This window comes from Mirounga angustirostris, unplaced genomic scaffold, assembly GCF_029215605.1.
Source record: "Mirounga angustirostris isolate CCGP_5_RB_7025 unplaced genomic scaffold, mMirAng1.0.hap1 SCAF_11, whole genome shotgun sequence".
In the NCBI taxonomy this organism is placed as follows: domain Eukaryota; kingdom Metazoa; phylum Chordata; class Mammalia; order Carnivora; family Phocidae; genus Mirounga; species Mirounga angustirostris.
The window spans coordinates 82,427,376-82,451,328 of NW_026991719.1; the positions used below are offsets into that span (position 1 = coordinate 82,427,376).

The 23,953-nt window shown below is 43.9% G+C and overlaps 1 protein-coding gene across 1 annotated transcript; it reads left to right on the forward strand.

The window, feature by feature from the left end:
• Positions 1–11,336: 11,336 nt before the first annotated feature.
• LOC123840649 (nuclear RNA export factor 3-like) lies at positions 11,337–19,601 on the forward strand. The gene is given in 21 exon segments (XM_064573599.1): positions 11,337–11,343; positions 11,541–11,591; positions 11,635–11,809; positions 12,031–12,184; positions 12,848–12,931; positions 13,026–13,130; positions 13,244–13,355; positions 13,473–13,517; positions 13,672–13,760; positions 14,155–14,264; positions 15,906–15,942; positions 16,293–16,361; positions 16,447–16,502; positions 16,642–16,749; positions 16,870–16,928; positions 17,038–17,153; positions 17,246–17,288; positions 17,862–17,934; positions 18,479–18,664; positions 19,112–19,161; positions 19,272–19,601. Coding segments are annotated over 21 exon segments (1,797 nt in total). The 3' UTR covers positions 19,340–19,601.
• The last annotated feature ends 4,352 nt before the right edge of the window (positions 19,602–23,953 follow it).

Genomic DNA, 23,953 nt, shown 5'->3' on the forward strand with positions numbered 1-23,953 from the left:
TCTATTTTGGACATTAGCCCCTTATCAGATATATGGTTTGCAAATATTTTCTCCCACTCCATAGGTTGCCTTTTAATTTTGTTCATTATTCCTTTTGCTGTGCAAAAGCTTTTTCATTTCATGTGGCCCCACTTACTGATTTTCGCTTTCATTGCTTTTGTGTCTTCGTGTCACATGCAAAAAATCATTGCCAAGAACCTTGCCAAGGAGATTTCCCCTTATGTTTTCTTCTGGGAGTTTTATGGTTTCGGGACTTACATTTAAATCTTTGATCCATTTTGAGTAATTTTTTGTGAGTGGTGTAAGTTAGGGGGTCCAATTTCATTCTTTTGCATGTGAGTGTCCAGTTTTCCCAGCACCATTTCTTGAACCGACTATCCTTTCCCCATTGAATATTCTTGGCTCTCTTATGAAATATTAGTTGACCAGTTATGCATGGGTTTATTTCTGGGCTCTCTGTTCTGTTCCCCTGGTCCATGTGTATGTTTTTATGCCAGTACCATACTGTTTGATTATGATGGCTTTGTAATGTAGTTGAAAGTCAGGAGGTATGATGCCTCCAGCTTTGTTCTTCTTTCTCAAATTGTTCTGGCTATTCTGAGTCTTTTGTGGTTCCATATGAATTTAAAGCCTTTTTTGGTTCTGTTTGTGTGGAAAATGGCATTGGTATTTTGATAGGGATCGCACTGAATCTATAGATTATTTAGGGGTAGCATGGATATTTTAACAATATTAATTCTTTCCATCCATGAACACGGAGTATCATTCCATTTATTTGTGTCTTCTTCATCAGTTTCTCTCATCAATTCAGCATATAGATATTTCACCTTCTTGGTTAAATTGATTCTTAAGTATTTTATTGTTTTTGTTGTTAGTGTAAATGGGATTATTTTCTTGGTATCTTTTTTCAGTGGTTCACTGTTAGTGTATAGACGTGTAGCTAATTTCTGTATGCTGAATGTGCACCCTGCAACTTTACTGTATTCACTGTGATCTTGTTGTTGTTGTTGTTGTTTTTTTTAAATCTCATTTTATCATGGTCACAGAGTGACTTAATCTGATGTTGGTGTTCTGTGTGATGGCTGATGATCAACAGGAGAACAATATAACCCAGCTGTGAGTGTCAGGTGATTTCGTGATGGAGAATGGTTGGGTAGACAACAAGAAAAATTTGAGGGACTGTGCCTATTCTCAACAAGAGTGACAGAGATTGCTGGTGTGGACAAAGCCAGGTGTAGATGGAACCACTGAGGACAAACAGACCGGTTATACAAAGGTAAAGGCTCTACATTTTTCTTTTTTTTCATCTGAGTGCATGGTGAGCAAACTTGGGCACCACTATCCTAGAAAGTAATGGATACGGGGCTCAAATCCAGATCTGCCTCAATCCTGTTCACAGGTCTGTAACCAGTGAGGTTTGGCACTACCCTCTCTTAAAGATGAGGCCAGCACAGGGAAAAAGACTGAATTTGTCCTGGGGGCCATCTTCACGTAAGGAAGTGAGGCAACAGGCAGATCCTAGGCTGTGGCAGCCAGTTGAGGGTGAAGTCCAGGTTGAAATAAGTGAGGTGTGTGGCTGTTTATGCTCATACAATGCACTATCACATGCCCCTGGGATTTCTACAGGGGACCGCTTGTCATGTTTGAGGTTTTCAACCATTCTATTCTCATGTTCAGTTTAGTGCTCAATATACTGTGTAATGTGTACATCGCACTTTTACCAGTAGAAAGTCAATTTCCTTTCCATTGTGGACATTCACCTCTACCCTTTAAACAAACACCCAGTGCTCATGCCTTCTGCCAAATAATTTCTTTTCCCAGCTCCTGAAAACAGATTGTCTCGATGGGAGGTCAAGGATTGCTTTGTATTGAGCCATATTTGTTTTGAGAAAGCAATGGATGGTACTTAAACTGGGTTTGGTGCACTGCCGTATTAGTCAGGTTCAAGGGTTTTGTTCAAAGTGCCCATGAATATGTATGAAGGCATCTTCATCTTAACCTCAAATTCTGTAGTTTGTGTTACCTATTAGCAAACATGTTGTAATGCAGATTTTAATTGTAATGCTTAAAAATGAAACTCTTTAATTTTGAGAAAACAATTCCTTTTTGAGAAACACATATTCCTCCAGGGCTTGCCAGTGACATTCTTACAATTGTTAATTCATTTTCACTGAGAAAGGATATATAAGTTTCCTTCTCTGTTGAAAGCAGTATCTGGGTAACAGATGTCTGGGGGATAAACAGTAGAAATAGAAACAAAGAATTGTCTCAAATAGTCACAGTAAATTGAAGCTAGAATTTTACATAGTTTTCAGGTGTCAAGAATGGAACCCCAAAAGTTTACTATGTTTGTGTTTTGTGGCATTGCTAGTTATTTCCACTTTCCCCTCCATCCTTGGGTGTATTTTCCACACTGTCTAAACTGAGTGGGAATTCCCATTATGTTCATAAACAAAATCTATAAAAGTATATCCAATAATTAACGCAAGACCAGGTGAAGCAGTAGGAAGAGTAAAAGCTTTGGCTTCAGAAGATGTGGGTTCCATTTTGGGCTCAGCCAATGAATAGGAGCATGACATGTGACAGTGTGGGACATTAAGTCCCCAAGCACCAGCTTCCCTGTTCAGAGAGCAAGGATTCTCTTCTTCATAGGGTCTTTGCCAGAATTTATTGAAATCACAAGGCAGTGAAGGTCACACAGGTGCTTTAGCCTCAGCCATGCCTGGAATCTGAGGCTCAGTTTCCTCATCTGTAAAGAAGGAATCACCATGTGGACTTTGTGGTTACGTCAAAGGGATTAAATGTTATTATGTAGATTAAAATATAAGTCAGTGTCATATTACATAACATAATTAGTGACAATATAAAGAAAGATGAGATCTCCTCAGGGGTTAATGGAAATGTTTGTTTCCTTCTTTAGTGCTTTTTTAAAATGATTTTTGAAATTCATTTAAATATTCTGAAATATATTTAAGAGCATTCCACGAAGCAAATTATTTAAAAACTTCCAAACTTGTTGGCAAGGATGTGGAGAAAAAGGTGCACTGTTGGTGGGAATGCAAATTGGTGCAGCCACTGTGGAAAACAGTATGGAGCTTCCTCAGAAAATTAAAAATAGAATTACCATGTGATCCAGTAATTCCACTACTGAGTATATAGCCAAAGAAAATGAAAGCACTAGTTCGAAAAGATATAGGCACCCCTATGTTTATTGCATCATTATTTAAAATAACCAAGATACAGAAGCAACCCAAATGTCCATCCATAGGTGAATGGATAAAGGAGACGTGGTATATATATTATATAAACACACACACACACACACACATATATTATATATAAACACACACGTATATATGGTGTGTGTATAAAATATATGGTGTATATATGGTATATATACCATGGTGTGTGGGTGTGTTTGTGTAATGGAATATCACTCAGCCATAGAAGAGAATGAGATCTTGCCATTTGCAACAAAATGGACGGACCTAGAGGTTATAATGCAAAGTGAAATAGTCAGAAAAAGACAAATATCATATTATTTTACTCATAGGTGGAATTTAAGAAACAAAACAAATGACTAGAGGAAAAAAAGAGACAGACAGACAAAGAAAAAGAAAGAAAGAAAGGGAAAGAAAGAAAGAAAGAAAGAAAGAAAGAAAGAAAGAAAGAAAGAAAGAAAGAAAGAAAGAAAAGAAACAGACTCTTAAATAAAGAGGACAAATTGGTGGTTACCAGAGAGGAGATGGGTGGAGGGATAGGTGAAATGGAACAAGGGCATTAAGAGTTCACTTATCGTGATGAAAACTGAGTAATGTACAGAATGGTTGGATCATTATATTGTACACATGAATCTAATATAATGCTGTATTTTAATCATGCTTCAATTTGAAGCACCACCACCACCACCACGAACAATTTTCTAACTTACAATTCTTTTTTTTTTTTTTAAGATTTTATTTATTTATTTGACAGAGAGAGACACAGCGAGAGAGGGAACACAAGCAGGGGGAGTGGGAGAGCGAAAAGCAGGCTTCCCGCGGAGCAAGGAGCCCGATGCGGGCGGGCGGGGCTCGATCCCAGGACGCTGGGATCATGACCTGAGCTGAAGGCAGACGCTTAACTGACTGAGCCACCCAGGCGCCCCTCTAACTTACAATTCTACCTCTGGAAGGTTCGTTTGTTCTCTGTCATGAAAAACCACATCTCCTAAAAATCACAGACTGTCATTACAGTACTTTCATTGGATCTTTTAGAGAAGGAAGCATCAATCTGCAGCCTCAACAGCTTCTCTGAAGTACACGCCCTCATTGTTGTCTGTGGAACCACTCTACAGTTCAATTTCTGAACTGACCTGTGTCCTGGACATCCCCCTCAAAAGTAGAGGAGGCAAATCTGTGGCAAATCTTCAGGTAAAATATTTGAAAAACTTCAGAATCGTTAGTCCACCCTGTGGAGCCACAGCCCATGAGAACGTTTGAGCTCACAGTCTTTCGTCCCCTTTCACATGAACAGTGTATCTGGAGATGGGAAAGGTGATGGAGTGACTAGATGCCTAAAGGTAATCAAACCGGTAGGGTGTGTCTGAGACTTCTCACAGGAAGTGAATGCTTAAACTGAGATTGGAGGCTAAGGAGGCAAAGGAGGCATTAGCCTGCTGAATAGGAGAGGGTGGAGACTAACCAGACATAGCAGGAAGGAAATACCTTATAACCTGGCTCATCCCTTGGGAAACCCAGTGTGGAAATCCCTTACACAGCAGTTTGGCATGCTGAGAAAAACTTTGTAATACTTAACAAGACAACTGTAGAAAGTTCCTGAACCCTTTCTGCCCTCTCTGCTCCCACCTCAGGCCTATAATCTCCACCAGCCCTCTAAGAGGTGTGTGATGTTATTACTATGATTTCTCTCTGTGAAACCACAAAGAAGAAGAAACTCGTTAGGTAAAGCAGTTTGAGCATGATCTTAATTTACATGCCGTTTCACCACTCGCAGTGCAAAATTTAACTTTTAATCGATTCTTCTCTCCTTTTCCCAGGTAATATTTTTCACTGGAGAAAATTCAGGAATTGGGGGTCCGTGCCATCTGATGAACATATCTAGAATGGCAGCTTAGACATCACTTAGCAGGGAACCCTGGAAGGAGGAAGGGAGTAAGGTCCCAATCAGAGGGAAACTTCTGGAAGATTTTGTGGAAAATGAAGCATTAAGGGTGAGTCAGAGCCCATGTACATGAAATCCAGTAGCAAGAACTTTTCTTCAGCCCCTCCCTCCCAACTATAACAGGAAGCCGATAGCTGTGTGATTGAGAGACAAAAATAATGTGGAAAGAATATATAGATTTAGATATATACAGTTAAGCTACACACAAACGTATGATTTTTGTAATGAAATTTCCAACCAGGTATATACTACAATGCTATAAAATCTTATATCAGTTATTTTTTTGGATTTCAAGTTAATGTATTTATTTCAAAATCAAATGCAGTGTAGGAATGTGTATTTATTAGAAAAAATATTTTTGTATGTATTTTTTATCTTGTTACACAGCAAGATGCATTTCCTTGGGAATTTCGTTTATATTCCCCAGATACACTTCCCTGTGCACAGTAATATATAAGTACATTTACACGAACACATATATTCTTCCAAATTTTGTTCACAATATGTATATACTATTCTCCATATGTTTTATATATACATATATGTTTATGTATATACATATATGGAAATATATGCGCACACATACATACATGTGTAATTGTTTTGTACATGTTTAATCTTATAAGTTTGTAATGTATAGTTCTTTTTTTTAATTTTTTTTTAAATATTAAGATTTATTTATTTATTAGAGAGAGAGAGCATGGGAGGGGGGAAGGGCAGAGGGAGAAGCGGACTCCCCGCCGAGCAAGGAGCCCGATGTGGGACTCGATCCCGGGACTTCAGGATCATGACCTGAGCCGAAGGCAGTCGCTCAACCAACTGAGCCACCCAGGCGCCCCTAATTTTTTTTTTAAAGATTTTATTTATTTATTTGAGAGAGAGAGAATGAGAGAGAGCACAGGAGAGAGGGGAGGGTCAGAGGGAGAAGCAGACTCCCTGCTGAGCAGGAAGCCCGATGCGGGACTCGATCCAGGGACTCCAGGATCATGACCTGAGCCGAAGGCAGTCGCTTAACCCACTGAGCCACCCAGGCGCCCTGTAATGTATAGTTCTTATTTGAATTATTTCAACGGACTTCAAATGACAATCTTTTATTAATCAGATTTATTTATCTAATAGAATATTAAACATTTGCCTTTAAAACACATTCCATGCATTTTCCCAATAATTTGCATTTCCTTATATGTAACATTTCTGTTTGGGATAGCGAAGGTTTTTGTTTTTTTTCCTTTAACTTCCCTTTAATTTGTCCAATCAAATTTGTAAGAGAGTTAAAAGTTTTTCTTGGTTTTGATTGCCCCGGGTGTTCATGTCATATTGACAGGCAGGGTACTCAAACAAACTTTTACCCAGTGTATTTGTCTTGAAGATGATGGTGGAGATGAAATCCCATTCCTCAGGCCTGGAGGCCTAGATAGGGGGCCAATGGATAACCCTGTCCTGGGGATGGTGTGTGGGGCCCAACCAGAAGCAGAGGAAAAGTAACCTCCATGGAGGGAAGAAAATGTTCATTTGCAGAATTATTTTAAGCCAGAGACACTTTACATGGTATCTTCAATAACCTTACAAGTATTCGGTTATTTTCCCCACTTATTTACACATGTAGAATTAGGTGTGAAGCTTTTTTCCATTGTGCCAGGAAGCCTTCAGTGCTTTGAATTCTCACTGGGCTAGTATTTGATGCAACCCTAAGTATTTCTTGTTTTGTTTTCTGTTGTAGCTGTATTGTTTTTAAAGGAAGACAACCCATGAAAATTAAAGCAATTTCTGTACTATCAAAAGAAAAAAAAATAAAAGTTTGAAAAGATGGGAGTAACTATTTGCAAACAATATTACAGAATTTGTGCTACTGGGCTAGAAAATGAAGGACTTTTGTTTATCAGTGGAGAAAGGGACAAATGATAACAAATAATTTTATGTATGCTTTTTATGTAAAAGCAAAATGCTTCTCCAGTACACATCTGGAGAGATGCCACACCGCATTAACTGAAGAAATGGCAATCTGGAGATGTTGTAATAAGTAAGTGAAAGGATCAATTTGCAGAAAATTATTTATGTGATTGCAAATTTTTAAAAGTGTGTATCTATAACCACATAACTACACAAATATTTTCAGGTAGGTGTACACGTTACCTAAAGAGAAACACCTCTGGAAAATGTGCACCAATCTATTTACATTGGATATCTTGGATATCTGTGAGTTGGGGTGAGGGGATCACACAGACGGAAGGTGCAGAATGATTTCATTTTCTAAGTATACTTTTTTAATGTTTAGCATTTTGCGATTAGGCAAATTTGTTGAGAGAAACACTTGAAAACATCTAATAGCCAATTCACAAGAAAAGTTCACCTATACTTACCATGTTATGAAAATGTTCACACGATACTGTTTAATTAGCAAACATAAACTTCAGCTTTCGACTTGACAGTTTATCTGTGTGTGTGTGTGTGTGTGTTTCTGTCTTACACTTCCCTTACCCCCAAATGTTCACACTCTCATGTGCAGAGTTTTCTTCACCTCTCTCAGGGACTGAATTTTCTCTCTCGGGGCATGGAGATCCAGGAAGGGATTGTGGCCAAAGAGTAGAAAATTCCAGAAAGTAGTGGAAAATTCCAGAAAGTTCTGGCTCATGCACTGGAGCCCAGGCGCCTCCCTCCTTCTTTCTGCCTTGCAAAGCCCTCTGGTCTGAAACTTTCAGAGCTACAGTTCTGTCTCTGACCACTAAGGGGCATCTACCTATACTGACTATGTTTTTTTGGTAAAGGAAAAGGCATGATTTGTTTCATTCTACTCTCATTACAGTGACCCACCAAACTCTGTTTGCTATTTCCTTTTTAGTTTCCAGGTCTGCTGTGTGTGTGTGTGTGTGTGTGTTGTTTATGTTTTATTTTTGTTTTTGTTTTTTTGGTGGGGGAGGGTTTGTTTGTTTGCTATTATCTCTCTGGAATGAGTTGGAGATAATGCCAGCCATGTGATTATTTTCAGAACATTCTTTTATTTTGCTCTAACTTAAGAAAAAAAAAAAAATCCGACATATTGCAGCAAGAATTTAGTTAGGCTACATATGCAGGGACATGTCACCGCCATTCCATGGAACTCAGTTGCAGTCTCTGTTTCTCCAGGTAGCATCTGAATGACTCCAAACAAGCTCCAGCACCTCATTAAGCTGCAGCAAACTTGCAAAGCTGGTGACTGTGATATCAGAGCCCCCTTGTGAGGAATCCAGGACAGAGCAGATGCAATGTAGCAAATCCAAAGCCTGGCCTGTAGCTGGCACTCAGAGTTCTCTGGGTTTGCAGAATGAGGGAACAAGATGTATTGCAGTGGATACAGAGCCTGGCATACAAAGTTCCTTGCGTTTGTGGCTGCAAGTACCTGGGTCCCACCCCTCGTGATTCTAATTGGCCTTGTCTGCAGGGCTGATTCAGTTGGAAACAATTCCCTGGTAGGCTGGTAACAAATTCAGGGGACAGGACTTATATGAAGTAAAGCCTCCTCTGGTGGCAGCCAAGGCTCTCTTCTCCATGCCCTTGAGGAAGGGATTTCCTGTAAGGATTCCGTCTTGTTTGTGCGACGCTGACAAAGTGGTTTGTGGCCTGCTCTCACCTTCCTCAGCAGCTGTCCCTGATCATCTCCAAACCTCCAGCTCCAGACCTCACGGATTCTCTTCACAAGCAACCTGCGAGGACCCTGGTGACAGGCCACTGCCTTCGGTCCACACCATGCGTGAGTTGGTCAGCATGAGGCCTTGGTCTCAGATCCCCAGAGGGTATGAGGGGTTCTGGGTCCCTTCCCCCACCCCACCCCACCGGACACCCAGCCGACCCCCATTTAGAGGAGGGGTGGAGAGGGCCCAGGCTGACTATTCTCCACTCTCTTGAGGAAATGGGCCAAGTGAGCCCTGACATTCCCATCCTGGTTCCACATGGAAAACCTCCTCTCCTGGAAGTGGTCATGGCTGAGGTGAATTTCTTTTCACTGGTTGAGGGGATAGACCTGACTTATGTGGTCCTCACAGGTCCAGCCTTTGGAGAGTGGGGAGGGTCTCCTAGGTTGACGGGGGTGTGAGGCAAAGGGGAGGAGGGTTGGTTTAGATTAACATTCTTTGGATGCCTACTAGAGGTGGGGGAGGGGCAGAGAACCCACCATTACCCTTGACTCTGACATCAACTATTTAGGGTAGATTGTATTACCCCCAGGGACGATTCTTGAGGTTTGCCTTATAGCCCAGCATATGACCGATTCTGGCATGTTCCACGTGTAGTGTTTATGTGCACTGTTCCATGGCAATTAAGTAAATTTGTTAATTTACTTAATTCTCATTTTAAAATCTCCACCTAGTGGAATTTATGTCTGCCATTTTATGTGTCACTCAAGGAGGTGTGTTGCCACATTGTAATCGTGAATTTATCCATTTCTCCTTTTACTGTCATTGTTCGCTTTGCACATTTTGGCTCTGTGTTAAGACATGCACACCAATTTAGAATTTTGTATTAATGGCTTCTTTTTGCATTGAACCTTTTATCATAACGAAATCTCCTTTTCTCTAGTAATGTTATTTTTTTCTTGAAAGAATACCTTTCCCTTTAGTAATATGGGTATACCAGCTTTCAGTCGGTTAGTGTGTAAACGGTACACATTTTGCCAAGTTTTAATTTATTTTCAAATTTTCTAAATCATTAAATTTTGCATGTTTCTCCTTTAAGCAGCATTTGATGGAATGTTTTCTTTCCAGTCTCATAATATCTTTCTATTTGGAATATCCAGTCTGAAACTTTTAATGTAAATATAGATATAACTTGGTTTCTGTATACCATATTAACTGCACATTTATTTCTGCCTGTTGTAAGGCCCTTTTCCTCTCCTTTCCTTGAAATGATTTAATATTTTCTTTTAGAGGGAGAGAGGGGTGGGGAGGGGTGGGGAGGGGCAGGGGGAGAGGGAGTGGGAGAGAGAGAGAGAGAGAATGGCTTGATCTCACACACCTGAGAACATGACCTGAGCCGAAAACAAGAGTCAGATCCTTGGGGTGCCTGGGTGGCTCAGTCAGTTAAGTGGCAACTCTTGATTTCGGCTCAGGTCGTGATCTCGGGGTCATGACTTCGGGATTGTGAGATAGAGCCCCGAGTTGGGCTCTGCTCAGCGTGGAGTCTGCTTGAGATTATCTCCCTCTCCCTCTGTCTCCCATTCTGCCCCTCCCTTCCCCCCTCCTCCGTGTCTCTCTCTCTCTCTCTCTCTCTCAAATAAATAGATAAATAAAATCTTAAAAAAAAGTTTGGACACTTAACCGACTAAGTCACCCAGGCGCCCCTAATATATATATATTTTTAGTATTAGATTGTTACCTCATTTGGCTGGAAAGTTAAACATTCTTTAGCCATTCTTGTAGCGTTTACCCTTAAGACTATAACGTACTTTTTTTTGCCTTTTCATGGTCTTATGTAAATTACTTCTTTAAAGATCTTCAGACAGAGAAGGAACTTTGGAACACTTTGATTCCACTCACACCCTCCCAATGTATTGCCATGAATTTTAATTCTATGTATATTTAAGCCCCTAGAAGACATTAGCGTCCTGGTGCTATATAGTCAATACTCACTTAGACTGGCCTACATATTCACAAATGCCGTTAGTCTTTCTTTCCTGCATCTTTGTGCCTCCATCTGGGATCGTGTTTCTTCTGCCTGAAGAAGAACCTTCAATATTTCTTTTAGTTTGAGTCTTCTGGTCACAAATTTTCCCAGTTTTGCTACATTAACATCACTGTGAAATGTACATCTTTTCTTTAGGAATGTTTTTCCTTAAAGCATACTTTGTCTCCTATTAGTATTATTATACTGACTTGATTATCCTGTTACTTTGGGAAAGTTCTCAAGCAAGATCGCTTCAAATGCCACTTCTCCACGTTTCCCTCTCCTTCATTCCGGGACTCAAATGAAGCATGTGTTAGATATGCTCACTACATCTCCCTTAATTCTCTCCCTCTCTCTTTTGGTATTCTCCATATTATGTCTCTCCAGGCTTTTCTGGATATTGTCATCAGACCTAACTTTCGCTTCTCTAATTCTTTCTTCAGGCGGGAACTCACCTTTGACCCTTGAACCATAACACCAAACTTTCAGGGTGGATTTTGTTATCCCCCTAGGGCAGAGGAGGGAACTGTGAGTTAGAGATGACAGGTAACTTGTCCCAGGTCACCCAGCCTGAAAAGGGCAGAGCAAGGGCTAACATCACGGATTAAACCCTCGGCCCAAACCCTTTCCTCTGTGCTCGTTTTCTTCTTGGCTGCACGTGCTCCCCACCTCTCATCTCCCAGGAAATGCAACCACAGTGAAGTTTTTCAACCTTTTTGGCACTGTGCTCTATTTCATTTTAGATGATAAAGTCAGTGATATTTCTTCATTAGCCATCATATTTCCCCAGAACCGTTTGTGGTGTTGGGACCACTGATGCATTGTTCTCAATTTCAGGGCCTAATAATGTAGGTAACCTCTTACAAAGAAGAACAAGACGCTGGGGTATTTACCGAAGGAGATATAACAACTGGTCTGAACAAGTCAGTTCTGGCATTCAACCTTCATCCCACCAGCAACAAGATGGAGATCCGGCAACAAATGGCGCTCACATGAGTACCCGAGTGAGATAGTAAGTGACCAGTCAGCATAGCTGAAATGTACCAGCCAGTGGAATACATAGCCCTGTAGCTGAATATGTCATTCTCTTCTCCAACCTGGAAGAGTGAAGAATGACAGAAGCAGGTTAATGGTTGAGCAAACTTTATTGTACCCTGGTATCAGTGGGCAAACGTGTAATGGAAGACTTTCTGAGCACGTGTGGACTACTTCCTTCTCTCCACTTCCCCACAGTGCTCCCTATGCCGTTTCACCGTGTCATCGGAGAGGCAATTTTCAGAAACAAGACCAAACCCAAGCTAACATGGAGGGAGAGCAAAAGCCTCCAGAGGGAAGAATGCAGCAGGAGAGGCAGGATGAGACCGTGGGGAAATGGTTCAAGATCATTGTGAGTGCCCCTGCAAAATGGACCTAATAAGTAGAAGAAGGTGAACAGAGGGAATTGTGTTGGACTCATGTAGAGACGCTACGTACTTTTCTGGGGGCAGAGGCGTGGGTAATCGGTCTTTTTATTACTAGCATCATTACATTTGTAGCATTACATATGTTAACATCCTAGTTAACATCCTAGATCAAGTAAGGGCAGACTCAGAGGAGCAATATAAAGGGAACAGACTGACTACAGGGAGAATCAGGTAAGTTGTCCAAGAGCAGAGGAAACTACAGCCAAGGAGATGGAGCAGCTCCACACTGGAAGGCTCAGTTTAGCTCTAGCTGAGTGTGGGAGGAGGTTGTGTCTCTGGGGTCCCTGTTGGAGAAGCAGGCCAAGGCATCCTGCCCTGAGCTAGTATCACTTGGAACTTTAAAAAAGGAAGTACGTGTTAAACATCTTAAGTCGATTATTTGAAAAAAAGTGTTTGAATTGAAGGAAAAGTTATTTAGTAAATCCATGTCTGGCACAAGAGTTTGCAATAATGGATAATGTCTTATCATAAGAAATTATTTTAAAGCCCCCCCCCCCAAAAAAAGGTATGAAAGGAAGACATGGTTGGGTCTTATCTTAACCTTGGAATCCATTGTGTCAATCTCTTCTCCCATCTCTGGCTCCTAGATTCCATTCGGCATCAAATATGATGAGAAGTGGCTGCTGGATCTGATTCAGGGACAATGCAGTGTCCCCTTCACCCCAATCGAGGTAAGAGAAAACAGCAAAGCAGATGAGAAGAAACAGGGCAGATGAGCAGTGGCTCGGGTCTCATATTCTCTTTCTCTTGCCATTCTCCCTATAGTTTCACTATGAGAGAATGCAGGCCCAGTTCTTTGTTGAGAATGCCAGCGTTGCCTTTGCATTGAAGAGTGTCAACGGCAAGATCTGGGATGAGGCTAATGAAAGGGTGTGTGTCAAGGGCGTGACTGGGGCCAGTTAGGGGCAAGAGGGCAGGACAGGGGCAAGGTCTTGTGTCAGATTTCCTGGTACTTAACCCAGCCCTTCTTGTGTTCCCTACAGATCTCTATCTTTATCTACCCCTCTGATGCACCCCACTCTGTGCACAAAGAGCTGAAGTCAGAAAAGGTGGAGCAGACAAAGGTAATGCAGACTCAAGAGTAGCTGTGCATCCGCATCCAGGCCCACATCTCCTTCCCACACCTATTGCCCCCCCCCATCTCCACCTCAAACTCACAGCCACTGACCCCATCTCTAACTCTGCTGCTGACCATGAACAAATGATATGTAGTCTCCCAGCAATCTCTTAACATCCAGAGGGTCCTCTTTGCCCCTGGTATGCCTACAGCAGTAATTCTGGGGCAGCTGAGGGCAGAGGGGCCTGTCTGGGAAGGAGACATAGGGATGGTAACGTGGGGAGGGTTGGTGCTGGGGCTCTGCCAGCCGGGCCTCTCGCAGCCTTCTGATTCCCTCCTCTCGGCTTCTCGGAGACTTGATCACCCATGATATTGAAATGGTACCAAATCCTAGGAACAGCATGGCTGCCTCCCTGCAGACCCATGAAAAGAACATGCCCGAGGTGAGGACTCAGTCCCAGTGCTGAGACTGATGCTGAAGGTGGGAGAGATTAGGTAGAAGAGGCAGACTGGTCTCAGATATCCCCTGTTGGGGTCCTCACTCTAACTTTTTCCTCATCATAGCTTTTGCCCTCGAACCCGAGCACCAAGACACCCTGCCAGCTGGATGGCTTGTCCAACACTATGCAGAATGCCGCCAACATCAAGAGCTTGAACCCCTCCAACAGTGAGGTGAGGTGTGGTACCCAGATCCTTCTTTGAAAGGAAGTTGGGAGTGCTCACGGGGTGGTGACAAGAGCCAGGGGAGTGGATTTGTTGGAGAAGGGAAGGACCGGGGGTGCAGGGTCATCCTGGCCATCTCTCTCTGCTCCACGTGTTTCCTCCCCGTAATTATAGGTGAAGTCTGCAGGGGAGTTGGACGAGGGCAAAAGTCTGCAGCCAGAAGAGATGAGTGCCGATAGAAGCCCCCTGTGCACCACCTTCCCTGATAAATCAGCCAACATAAGGTCAGTTGTACACTGTGTCACCCCGTGGGACTCTGAACTATGCCTGGCGGTGCCTGTTTGGAGGAGGCAGCAGCTCTGTTCCTTTGGGGGGACCGGAGGCCCTATGCTCTCTTCTCTTCTCTGTCCCTCGCCTGTGCTTAGACATCTCCTTCCCTTCCTCTGACCTGCTCACCGGTTTGTCTGGTCTGAGGTCCGTTTGCAGGTTGTCTGCACCCAGCCTTCTCTAGCGTGCCAACCCCAAAGTGTGATCTACGAAGCAGGGCTCCCCTTCCTCACTAGGACCAGGGTGACCGCCTTGAGCCCGGTGCTGGTGCCCTGGACTGAGAGGGGCCCTCCAGCCCAGGGCCTCATGCTGAGACGGGCCTTTCTGCCTCCCTGCCGAGACAAGGCTTCCCTCCCTTGTTCTGAGAGGGACCCTCTTTTCCTTGAACCAAATGTATCCCCCCTCCAATTCCGGGCTGCCTTGGTGGCTTCCCTGCCCCATGCTGAGGGCCGAGGTCCTGGGGGACTGCCATCATGACATCCGTTCCTCTGACCCCCTGCCAGGAGCTGGGCCCTCCTTGGGAGAAACCAGGGTTCCCTGAGTCAGGGGGCCAGGAGTGGGTGACTGCCAGTGAGCAGAGGGCTTCCTGAGGCAGGAATGAAAGGCAGAGGGCAGAGGTGCTTGAGAGGACAGAAGGGCAGGCCTCTCAAAGGAGAAGGTGGTGATCATAATAGGGGACCACAGACCTCCAGCTCCATGCTGACCTGGGGCTTGACCCTCCACTCCCTCTGGGGAAGGTCTCCTGCCCCCGTGGCTGCTTCGTTCCCCATGCCTGGCTCAGACTGAGCTCACACAAGTGACAAAGTTTCAACCAGCGCGCAATGGGCCCCCGGCCCAACACCTGCATGTTTTCCATTCCTACGTCGGATGCCAGGGCCAGCCAGGGCAGGTGAAGGAAGGGACTGCAGGCAGAGAGCCATTTCCCCTTTCTCCTCTCTTCCTCCCTGACCCCGACCACCATGGTAGAGCTTCTTTCCCTTCCCTTTGTTTTGCTTTCTCTCCCTCTTTTGTCTCTACTCCCCTATGTCTCTCTCACCTCTCCCTTCCTACCTTCAACCCCTCTTCTGTCTTCACCCCCCTCCCTCTCCCCCCCTGCCTCCTGGTTCCTGCCTCACTCACCTCCTTGCCCCAGCATCCCGGGCCACCCCTGGGGGGTGTCATGGTCCTGCAGCATGCTGGACCCCTAGTGAGGTAGCAGAGCCCTGGGCTTCCACCCCATTCCCTCTTCTCTCTGGAGCCTTTGGTGGGGACCTGAAGGAAGGAAGGGAGGCAGGAAGGAGAAGGCAGCCCTGGAGCCTGGGCTCCAAATGTTGCTTCTGGTGGCACTGGACACGGGAGTCAGGACAGTCTAGGTGGGATCCACCCAGGGGCAAAGAGAGGGAGGAGGGGGTGGGGTGGAGGAATGGAATCAGAGAGAGGAGGGGGAAGAGAGTGTGTGCTTTCCCTCTAGGTCCATCCACAAGGGAGGTGCCAAGGGCCCTGGAAGCCTAGGACACTGCAGTGTAGGTGGGACGTACAGGTGTAAGTGTGCTTGCTCCCATGATGAAGGACACCTGCAAAGTTTCACTGACTTTTCTGTTTTGTCTGGATTTCTGCAGCTCCATCCTGGAATTGTTTCCCAAGCTACTAAGCCTGGTAGGTGTATTCCTTGATCATTGACTCCTCTGCTGGCGCTGATGCTGCCCCAAACCTGCCCTGAAGCCATTTAGGTCTTGTAGAAGTTACAATTTTCATGACCCTTCAATCTCATGGAGGTCCAGATCCATGTGGGAACCCAACAAGGGCTCCAGATCGCCTTCAACCACGTTCTGCAGGGGCATCAGGGACCCCAAGACAGTGATCCCAAATGTAGTCTTGCCCACGTAATTTCCAGGGCCCTTTTGCACCTGGCCTCTGACCCTCACCCTCTCCGGGGCCCATCCTTTCCCTGATTGTTCAGCACCAGCTCCTGGTCCACACTGCCCACTCCCTCTTCCTTTCCCCAGGACAGCCAGGAGTCACCTTCACCAACCAGTATGGGTACTGCAGCCCACAAGAAGTTACCAACCTGCAAGGTGAGGAGGGCGGATCAAGCCGGGTTTTGGGTGGTGCGTGAGGAGGGGTTATCAGCCGTGGTCCTGAGGACTGTTGTGATTTCAGGGAAGCTTCTTTGGATCTGATGCACTGAAGAGCCTAATCCTGCAATTCCTGCAGCAGTAAGTACTCCTGGGAATCTGGGGAAAGGGATGGCTAGGATGGGTGAGGTCACCCAAGCTCAGGACTGCTGACTGGGTCTTGAAATCTCATTTGGGATCCACACCACAGAGATAGACTCTCCTCATTGCTCTCCCACAGGTACTACTTGATCTACGACTCTGGAGACCGTCAGGGTCTCTTCGGTGCCTACCACAATGAGGCCTGCTTCTCCCTGGCCATTTCCTTTAACCCCGAGGGGTCAGCCCCGTGAGTAGCAAAGCTCCAACTCTGCTCCTGGGCCCTGTGGCCCCCCAGTGGATACAGGGCAGCTCCTGGAAACACCCACACTGGCCAGACCACCACCTCCCGTTCCTCTTTCTCTCCTAGAAGCAGCTTGCGCGAATACTTCAAGGAAAGCAGGAATATGAAGAAGCTCAAGGACCCCTGTGCGTGTGTGATGGGGAAGACTGGGCAGGGAAAGAGGTGTGAAGTGGTAATTATAGGGCCTAGGGTGTGGCAACCCCTGACCTTTGCTTGTTTCTCCTCCCCTCATAGCCCTGCGTGTTCAGCTGCTGAAGCATACAAAATGTGACATCATGCGCTCCCTCTGTGTGCTGCCCAAAACTCAGCATGACCTCAGCTCCTTCATGGTGGACGTGTGGTTCCAGACGGTGAGCACCGGCTTCCTCCCTCGGGCAGCCCCAGAAAGCCACAGGTGGGTAGGAAGTTTAGGTGACTTAGCACCTGGGCTCTTCCCTTTCAGGAGACGATGCTCTGCTTCTCTGTCAACGGGGTGTTCAAGGAAGGTGCGTGTGTGTAGAACCTCCTCCCCAGATGCTCCTCTGCTCTCTCCCTGCTGGCTGGGCTCCCTCTCAGAACTCTCCCAGCTTCCCTGGTGCCTTCCCTTCTCTTCCTATTCCCATTATGTTCTCCCATTTCCATGCTCCCCTCAAATCATCCTGGTCTGAACTAGGTCTATGCCGGTCTGCCCCACACAGCTTGGGCATTAGGGACACAGTCTGTGGAGTTGGACAGCTCTCACCCTAGATCTTTACTCTGTGACCTTGGGCTCTTAACCTGTAAGTTTCTTCATTTGCTAATGGACCTAATGATGTCCATCTCTTGAGCAGCTGTGAAAAATGCATCAAATGCACTTCTGAAGTGGTTTTCACTGGTCCCAGCACATGGTAGTGTTCCTGTCACTGGGAACAGATTGCCTTCCCCATTTGGAACACCCTGACTCCCCACAGAAAAACTGTCCCCTTCAGCATGAATATCAAGTCAGACCCTGGCTGGGGAATGCTGTGTGAGTATGTAAAGAGTATGTAAAGCATGTGGAATGCTAAAGGGGTATTGTTGTTTGTTGCTCGTTGTTGAAGTGGAAGGCACGTCTCAGGATTCTGTTCGTGCCTTCACCCGGACATTCATCGCTACCCCTGTCAGCAGTTACAGGTGAGTGCTTTGTTGTGGGTGGAACACCCAGTTCAGTATGAGTTCAGGGGTATGGGAATGGGGAGGTATAGGCTTCGGGGTGTTCTCAATATTGTGAAAAGCCAACAGGTACAGCCAAGGAATCATGTCTCCCAGTGATTAAGAGCATCGGCTCTGGAATCAGATTATGGGTTCTTTCCCTGATCCCAACACTCACTAGTTTTGTGACCTTTGTCAAGTCACATGATCTCTTTGTGACCCAGTGACTTCCTCTGAAAACGGAGATTAAACTGTCCACTCTTAGGCAGTGTAAATATGGGGGTAAAATTGTCTGTGGTTTGGGGATAAACCTACAAATGTAGTGAAATTGGTTAGACAGTCTCTCCAAAGGTTGGCTCTGTGAAGGGTGAAGGAAAAGTAGAGGTACCAGCCAAGGAACCTGGGTGGCAGGCACAGTAAGGGTATGGAAAGAACCTGGTTGCTGAGTGGCAGTGGAAGCAGGATCGTTGTTGGGGTGTGGGGTTGTCTATCTGTCCAGTTTCTAAGGTCCCATTTTTTCCTTCAGTCTATGCATCGTGAATGATGATCTGTTTGTGAAGGACGCCAACCCCAAGGAGACCCAGAGCACATTCTCTATCCCAGTGTTCACACCCTCCTGCAGCTCCTGGCCCACCCTTTGCCAGAAGCAGCAGGAAATGGGGCAGACTTTCTCCATGGGGCAGTCTGGGATGAATCTCCAGTGGCCTCAGAAGTGAGTGCTGGGGGTGCATGGGGATAGGAGGGAGCTGGGAGTAACCAAGATTGAATCATGTCAACTTGCAGGTAATTTGTTTTGCTTATTTAGTTCACTCATCATCAACCCTGAACATTATCCTTTCATTACTTATAAGCTAAGCAGTTTATTTATTTATTTACTTACTTACTTACTTACTTACTTACTTATTTTTAGCTAGCTTGTTTTTTAAAACAGTTGTTCATTGCTTTCCTAAATCCATGGACCTGCACATTTATTGACAGACATTTTGGTTTCAGGAATTTTTCCCAGTACACACTGTGCCACAAGGGCTCATTCCACTGCCTCAGTTGTGATAAATGTAGTGGCGTGTTTCTTTTGCATGGATTGGGAAATGGTACTGTGCAATCAGATTGTCTCCGGCTTTAGTTTTAATGGATGTCACCTGTGCTTTCTCCACCCTAGGTAACTTCATGACAGCCAATGGGACTACATTGGTTCTCACATGGCCCAAGGTGAGGTTCAGGAATTCAGGCCAAATGAGCCGAAACTGGGTGGCCTGGGGAGGAGACTCAGGGCTCCTGGCTCTGCTGATCTCCCAACTCCCTCTCTTCACTTCCTCCAGGCCACGCACATGATCCCAGAGGAGACCCTCACCCAGACTCATCCAGGATCCTGAGAACACAGCCCTGACAAGAAACTGTTTTTTGTAGTCATCTTCATCATCTTTGCTGTCTATTTTCTCTAGCCTGAGTTAATCTCTGACTGAGCGGGAGGTTTGCTGGGAGCTGGGAAGCCAACGTTTAACTGACACTAATCTGCTCAAAGACCAACTGCGTATTTTCCCACCCGGGATCCCTGATTCTCTTCTTAATAAATAGTGGCATTGCGTGTTATGTTGAATCTCTGCAAAATCCATTCAAGGCCTGTATTTTGATCACTGGTCTACAGAGAAAGAAAAGGAGATCCAAAGAGGGTCAGTGACTCTTGGAGAACAGTAGGGTAGAGACTCAAATACTAGACCTCTCTTTAAAGCCCAGGCTCTGTGTGTGCCCCATGGCTGTGTGCCTACCAGGGTGGGGGAATGTTCTCTTATTCTGTTATACCTGGGGATAGTGTTCTGTGTCCCTAGTGTATTAGTCAAGTATTTTTAGGCAGAGAACAGTATTCTTTCTTAGCCATACAAATCTATTCAAATTTAAAAGCAATCCATTTAGGGAAAAACAGCATTAAAGAGCCCAAGAGAACCTGGGAAGAATAAATTGCCATCATATATAACTTATATTGTATTAATATCCTTGACATATAAAGGAATCACTAGAAAGAGGGAAACAAGTATCAATCAAGAATTGTTATTAAAATCAATAGGAATACCCAAGATAGGCATGAAATCCGTCCAACCATAATAACCTACAAGAACACAACTGCAAATATTTAGACATGGTACTAAATGAGAAAGTAAAGCTGACCTGGAGGCTGGTGTTCTCTGTCCCCAGTGTTCTAGTCAGATATTTTTATACATAGAATAGTATTACCTTCTTAGCCATATACATCTATTGAAAAGCAACCTGTTTGAAGAAAAGCAACATTAAAAAGCACATGAAAATCTTGGGATAAAAAATTGTCTTCACGTATAACTGATATAAATATCCTTGATATATTAAAAAAAATCAGTAGATCAGATACTGAGATCAACCTAAAATTCTTATTAAAAGTATATAATAATGCCCAAAAAGTCTATGAAAGTCTATCCAAACATAATAATAATAAAAACACATTTGCAAACTTTGAGATAAGATACTAAATGAGAAAAGAAAGCTAAAGACTTTTATTTCCAGGAAAAAAAAAATATATATATATATATATATATTGTGTGTGTGGGTTTGTGTGTGTGTGTGTGTGTGCATACTGATACACTGTATAGGATGTGTAGAAAACTCATTAATTATAAAAGTGCATGTGTCAGGTAAAAATATTTGGAAAAGACATAACCTCTTAGAAGCAGGATTTTTTTTTTCTTTAGGTCAGAGAAACCCCCCCCCCACTCTGGTGTGTAAGGTACCTATTGGGGTCTGGAGGAGATGGAGAATTATTGATATGAGGAAGGCCCCTCAGAGTCAGTTCTGGAAGGCGTTCACAGGTGGACCCTCCCTTGAGGCCTAGGAGCATAGTGGAAGGAGGGGGTTCAAATGTAGGGGCAGACCTTGTGTGCCTTCATGAGTAGATAAGTAAACAGCCTTTCAGACCTACGCCTCCTGGGCAGCCTCTAGGTTGCTACTGTTTATGGTTGAGAACTAGGAATGCTCCCCTAATTACTTCCATGTCTATTGCAATCCTTATTCTCCATCCTGTTTATAAAACACATAACTACTCAATCAAAATCGGGCAGGTCTGAGGCCACAGGAAATTACTCAGAATAGGAAAGGCAAAAGCAATCCCAAGGTTCCCAGCCTGGTGTCTGCTGGGACACCTGCCACCTGCTAGGACACCTGCTGGATGGGAACCTGCCATCCTAGCTCTGATGTTTTTTGCCTTACAAGGGTCCTGCTCAGATGTTTATCCTCTATGCACCCAATGAAGCTTTGGGTTAAGGATCAAGATCATAACCCATTTCCTTTTGTTTCATGTGCTTTTGTGACCCTAGTTTTTTAACTTTTTTGTCATCCATTCTCTCTGTATCAGCAGAAAGACTGCCCTCCTATGTCATCACTGGGTGTTCTGTAAGCCAAAGCTTAGTTTTATATGTAATGGGGACTTATGAAGATTTCCGAATGGGTGTAGTGACAAAATCATCTTCCTTTTGAATGTCAGTGACAAATATATATTAACAATATAAATATTATAAATATGTATATGTATACATATATATTTCCATACCTAATCTTACCAATTAATAAGTATCCTTTTTAAAAAAAATTACTAAAATAGACATTTCTGTAGTAATTTTAACAATGAGGGTGTTATGCTCAAATTTTTTGAAAACACACTTGCTTTTGAAAATGCAAATTTGTTCCAGTTCTATTGAGTTTATCTGAGAGAAACACTAGATAAAAGAGGATAATTAGACCCAACTGAACCAAGCCACAAACCTCAAATATCTACCAGCTCCCTCAGTCCACAGTAAGTGTTATCAGCCACACGCATCCACATTTGATGTTAGCATTTTCTGTGTGATTCAGTTAGCTTTCTTTCCACCACTTGATATCTTTTCTATGTATGCTCTGATCAATGAACATGGTATGTCTCATCATGTATTTAGATTTCATCATTATTTTGTAGTTTTCAGCATACAAGTCCTATAAAGGTTTCTTAAAATTACACCTAAATATTTTTGAGTGATTGCAAATGACATGATGCTTTTAGGTTCAAATTAGAATGCGTGTTCATTGCTACTTTATAGACATGCAATTGGTTTTTCCATTTATCTTGTATCCTATTACCTTGTTAAACTCACTTACTAGTTTTAAGAAGTGTGTGTGTGTGTGTGTATTTTCCTTGGGATTTTCTACATAGACAATTATGTCATCTGCAAATAAGGAGATCTTTTTTTCTTCCTCACAAATCTGTATGTCTTTTACTTCCACTTTTTAAATTTCTTTCTTTCTTCTTTCTTTTTTTCTTCTTTCTTTCTTTCTTTCTTTCTTTCTTTCTTTCTTTCTTTCTTTCTTTCTCTTTCTTTCTTTCTTTCTTTCTTTCTTTCTTTCTTTCTTTCTTTCTTTCTCTCTCTCTCTCTCTCTCTTTCTTTCTTTCTTTCTTTCTTTCTTTCTTTCTTTCTTTCTTTCTTTCTTTCTCTTTCTTTCCCTTTCTTTTGCCCATTGCCCCTGTTGGAACTTCCACATCATGTTCAATAGAAGCAGTGAGAGTGTACATTTTTCCTTTTTCTCCAGATATTATTAGGTAGGAAACAATTCAGTCTAGCATCATTAAATATATTTTTGCTGTACGTTTTTTTGTAGATGCTCTTTATTAAGTTGAAGAAGTTTGCCTTTATTTCACAAAGAGAAAATCAATTAGTGCTAATAAGTGAATTTAGCAATGTTGCAGGCTACAATATCAAAATTTAAAAAAATGCATTTCTATGCATCATCACAGAACAATCTGAAAATGAAATTAGGAAGATAATTTCAAATACAGTAGCATCAAAGAGAATAAAACACATGAATAAATTTAACTGGGAAAACGCAAAACTTATATTCTGAAAACCACAAAGCATCATTGAAAGAAATCAAGACCTACTTAAATGGAAAGATGGAGGAGGAGGCAAGATGGCGGAAGAATAAGGGACCTCCTTTCATCTGGTCCCTTGAATTTAGCTAGATAACTATCAAATCATTCTGAACACCCACGAATTCAACCTGAGATGTAAGAAAAAAAAAATCTGGAACTCTACAAGTAGAAAAGTGACCACTTTCTGCAAGGTGGGAGGTGCAGAGGAGGGAATCTGAGGGGATATATCAGAAGATAAACAGTGGTGGGAGGGAGCCTCAGTAAGCTGGCTACCAGAAAGTGATATAGCCCAAGAGGGCAAAATCAGAACCCTTAGAAGTCTGCTCCAGTGAGAGACATCCCTGACTGAAAGGAGCTCGGGTGGTGAAAAGGGGCAAATTTCTAGATGGGACTGTGTGGTCTCAGGATCCCTGGAGTCACAGAAATAACTGGGGTGCCTGGGCCAGTAGAGTTCCCAAGCATTGGAACAGGGAAAGTGGTTAGGGTCAGTGAGCTCAGGAGGGGGCTCTCAGCTCGGTTTGCCATAAACTGCGAGCAGAGGCTCGATAGGGTGACTGCTCTCCGTGTGGGGACCGTGCAAATGACAGGAACTCAGAGCACCTTCGCCTTCCCATGGGAGGGGCAGAGTGGGTGCGTGCAGACTCCAGGGACAGCTCTCAGTGCCTGAATCCTGCAATAAGCAGGAATGCGGTGGCCCTCCGCTTCCCCGTCAGGGGCTGAGTGGGTGCATGCATGGCAGGGCAACAGCTCTCAGGGTGAGAACCTTGTAAAGGACAGTAGTGGACAACCCTCTGCTCACCCCCTGGAGGGACAGAGCGGGTGTGTGCAGGATTCGGAGTCCGCTGTCTGTGCCAGGGCCCTACAATGTGCAGGACCCTCCTCCTTTCCCCCAGGAGGATCAGTGTGGATGCACACTGTAGGAGTCTGCAGAGTTTGGCACACACAGAAGTGAAGACCATTTATCCCTGAGGGTTTACTGAAGAGAGGGGATAGGGATCTTTCGGTTCTGGGGCTGGAGATGAGGCACGGCCATTTTTATTTTGATCCTCTAAAGAAGCCCGGAGAGCCTTCCAAGAACAA